Source organism: Belonocnema kinseyi, chromosome 5 (assembly GCF_010883055.1).
Source record: "Belonocnema kinseyi isolate 2016_QV_RU_SX_M_011 chromosome 5, B_treatae_v1, whole genome shotgun sequence".
NCBI lineage: Eukaryota > Metazoa > Arthropoda > Insecta > Hymenoptera > Cynipidae > Belonocnema > Belonocnema kinseyi.
Window position 1 is genome coordinate 115700442 of NC_046661.1, and position 3908 is coordinate 115704349.

A 3908-nucleotide genomic window follows, 5' to 3' on the forward strand; every position below is an offset into this window, starting at 1 on the left:
AGTTCTAGCTCAGCTAAATATTATTAAAATGAGTTCATATTTATAGGACTTATTATAATTACTATAGCGATGTCTAAGAATTCGTGAAAGTTAAAAATCGGTTATTTTTTCATAAAATTTAATTGCAAAATGAGGTAAGTCGATAATTGTGTTTTCTTGGTTTCGCCGGTAAAAATTATCTAGGTAACTTCGGGTTTCAAACAACTTCCAGTAAGTGATTCGTTCAAAAATATTCAATGAATTTTTTTAGAAAATCTCATTTTAAGTCGTTAGAAATTGACTGTGATATTTATATTTGAAAAAAGTACTCGCCGTCTGCCCGCGTCACGAGGACAGCTCTGTCAGGCAGTCCTTCTCGCGCGGGCAGACGTCAAGTACTTTCTCCAAATATGAATATCTCAGTCAATTCCCAACGAATCAACATGAGATTTTCTAAAAAACTTCATTTAACATTTTTGAACAAATTCCTCCGAAGAAGTTGTTTGCAACTCGAAATTAACTAGATACTTTTTCCCGGCGAAAGCAAGAAAACACAATTATCGACTTGCCTCATTTTGCAATTAAATATTATTAAACAATAAGCGATTTTTAACTTTTCCCTGAATTTTTAGGCATCGCTTTAGTATTTTAAATAAGTCCTATAAATTTGAACTCATTTCAATAATATTTAGCCGAGTTAGAACGATTTAAGTTTTAAAACTTAATTGAGTCAGAGAAAAACTTTTATTCGAAATTTCATTTTTATTATTAAAAATGAACGTTTCACAACAACAATAAATTGTTATAGGAAAAAATGTTTTTTCCTTACTCTCTACAATTCTACATTTTTTTATAAATTGATTTTTTTGAAAATTCTCTACTTTTGAGACACGCCGACAATACCTTTACGCATGTTCGAGCGTCGGGCTGGTTCTTGCACACGGCGGCTCAATTAAACCAAAAAGAACAACCAAGGAGTTGAATTTTTATCCTGAAAATATTAAATTTCAACCATAAATATAACATTTGACATTTCAATAATAAATATTTAATTTTTAAGTTAAAAACAATAGAATTTAACAAACAAAAAACTAGTTTGCAGCGAAATACTTCATTCCTCAACTAAAACTTTGATCCAAAGAAATTAATTATTGACTAAATAAATTTTCTAACAACGTAGCTCAACTTTCGACAAAATAGTAAAAAATTTTATACCTAATTATTGTTTTTTCTACCAAATTGTTGAATTTTCTATCTTTTTGTTAAATTTTTGATTCAAAAATACAAACTTTCTACAAAATAGTTTAATTTTTTAACGCAAACAAAGGGATTTTCTAGAAAACATTTGAATTTTTAACCCGAAAATGGGAATTTTCAACAAAAAAGTTGATTTTCAAGAGAGTTACATTTTAAAAAAAAATGGCTCAAAAAATTTCAAGAAGAAATGAATTTGCAAACAAAAAAACATTTCAATCAAGTTGTTGAAATTTCAAACCAAAAAGGCCTAAAGAAATTATATGTTACAAAATTGTACGTTGATAAAACCTAATACTGATTCAACAAAAGTTTCGTTTTAATTTAGTTAATTTTATGAAGAAGTATTTGTAGACGTTTCACAGTAATTCTAGATTCTAGGTGTATAGAAAACCTGCGCGAGTTTTGTTTTCAATGTGTTGTCATGGAGATGACTGCCGTCACTGTCGCTTCGATTACACGAGGTCGAGGTGTTCAGTGTTTTGAGCGTCACAGCAATTTCCACACACGTGTCCTACTGAACGACACGTGCAAAAACAACAAATGATAATAATTTTGTAATAATTTTTTTAATGGAAAAAATGGTCCTTGCGGACAGATGGAGGACGCTGATTGTGGCCACCGCTGGTAATTTTTTTGGAATCCCCAATCAGGATGAATCAAAAACAGAACATGTTTCTGTCCTCGAAAAGTTTTTGGATCAATCAAGTTGCAGGACTTTGTGTGCACATCCAATTTCTGAAAACTTCGATGAAATTTCTCTCAAATTAACGAATGAGCTACCAGTTGGAAAAAACACTCTAGTATTTTTCAAGGTAAATATGTCTGACACCATTTCCAATTTAAAGAAAATTAAAAAAAAAATTAGCTTTAATTATATAACCTAAATATTCTCTATTGATTATTGCCAGAAAACAAACACTTAATATCTCTGATAATTGGTGAGAATTAATTGATTTACTTCAGCATTAATATATATTATAATATTTTTGTACAATATATATACAATCAAACCATTGGTTTTTTCCATAAAAAATACCAATTTCAGACAAAAAATATTAACATAACCTATTATTGTTTAAATGTGTGAATAATTGTTTGAGAATACATGAGTATTTGTTCGCAATAACAATTTTAGGAAAAAAACATATTCATAACATATAACAAAAAATTGTTTCGAATTGTAAACCTTCTTATAAACCTAATTTTTCTTGTTTAAATTTAGTGACTTTGGCTTAAGAATGTTGACAGCAACGTAGACTAAAATTTTTTGAAAATTATTTGTCTTCTTTGAAATCTGGTATTTTTTAAATAAAAATGATAATGTTCGGCGAAGAAACTAACACAATCCAAAATTTCTCAAGCTCTTAAATTTTATTATTTTTCATAAAAATATTTAAATATGAATCTAATAATTTTTTGTTTAAAAATATCAATTTAAGGTTTAACATAGTAGTATCACATAAAGCTTTTAAAAAATTGCAAACATTCTTTGAAAACTAATAATTTTCATTAAAGCTGCCAAAAATTTGGGAAAAAACCTATTAAGTTATGATTGGTGACCTGAAATTTTAAAAAATTGCAACTCTTGTTGAAAACATAATGATTTTTGTCTTAAAATACTTATTTTTGGCGTAAAACTAAAAAAAAATTTACTATTTTTAAAAGTTGCGCATCTTTTTAAAAAGCTAACATCGAGTTAAACATAAAGTAACAAAAAATTGTTCCTAATTGTCAATCTTCTTCAAAATCAAATTATTTTTGTTTAAAATATCCAATTTACTATGAAAAACTGTAATACATCCTAAAATTGTTCAAAAAATGTAAATCTTCTTCGAACTATAATAATATATTTTTTAATACCGATTTTTGGTGTAAATTATCAGCATAATTTAAACTCGTCAAAAGTCATAAATCTTTTCTAAAATGTTTGTTTTATAGTCCAATTTTTGATAAGAATACACTGCTATAATCCAAAATGTTTAGAAGATGTTTAAACTTGTTCAAATTATAATGATTTTTATTTCAAAATATTAGTTTTTGGTGTAAAACGCTAGAGAAACCTAAAATGATGAATATTTCTGATTTAAAAAAATTAAAAACGCCACTTTCCGGCGAAAAATGCTATTATAATCCCAAATTGTTACGAAATTCTACATCTTATTTGAATTAGTATGCCTTTTGTTAATAAAAAAATTATTTTTGATTAGCAACGTTAATATCCAGAGGGAAATTTACCACCGGAACATTACCACGCCAGTACCGCCGGTCGGAGTTCGGTACAAGCGCGGTACTGTGAGAATAATGGCAAGACTACTGGCTTTATACCGGTAAAACCCCTAATGATAACAATGTTCTTTACTGACTTGCAGTATTTAGCCAGTACTGGGCTAGTCCTTACATTTGTTACTGGTGCGGTACCCTCTGTTAGTACTGACCCACTACTGCAGATTAGTACTGGGCAGGTACTGGTCAGGCACCAAGTGATAACGAAGATATCAAAGGTAGAAATACACCACCGGCCCACAGTGGGGTGAATTGGAAAACGAGGTTCAAAATTACATTTAGAACGTAATTATGCACCGATTTTAGAATTTTTTTTTGAAAAATTCAGAACTAAATTTTTCAGAAAATGGTGAGAGTAGATTTTTTATTTTTTTGTTTATTTAATTTTT

General features: G+C 28.6%; 1 protein-coding gene across 1 annotated transcript in view; it reads left to right on the forward strand.

Annotated features, from left to right (window-relative positions):
- Nucleotides 1–1814: 1814 nt before the first annotated feature.
- LOC117173507 (cytoplasmic dynein 2 heavy chain 1) overlaps nt 1815–3908 on the forward strand; it is a 43646-nt gene continuing 41552 nt past the window's right edge. Inside the window, 1 exon segment of the mRNA XM_033362128.1 lies at nt 1815–2048. Coding sequence (XP_033218019.1) covers nt 1815–2048 — 234 coding nt within the window.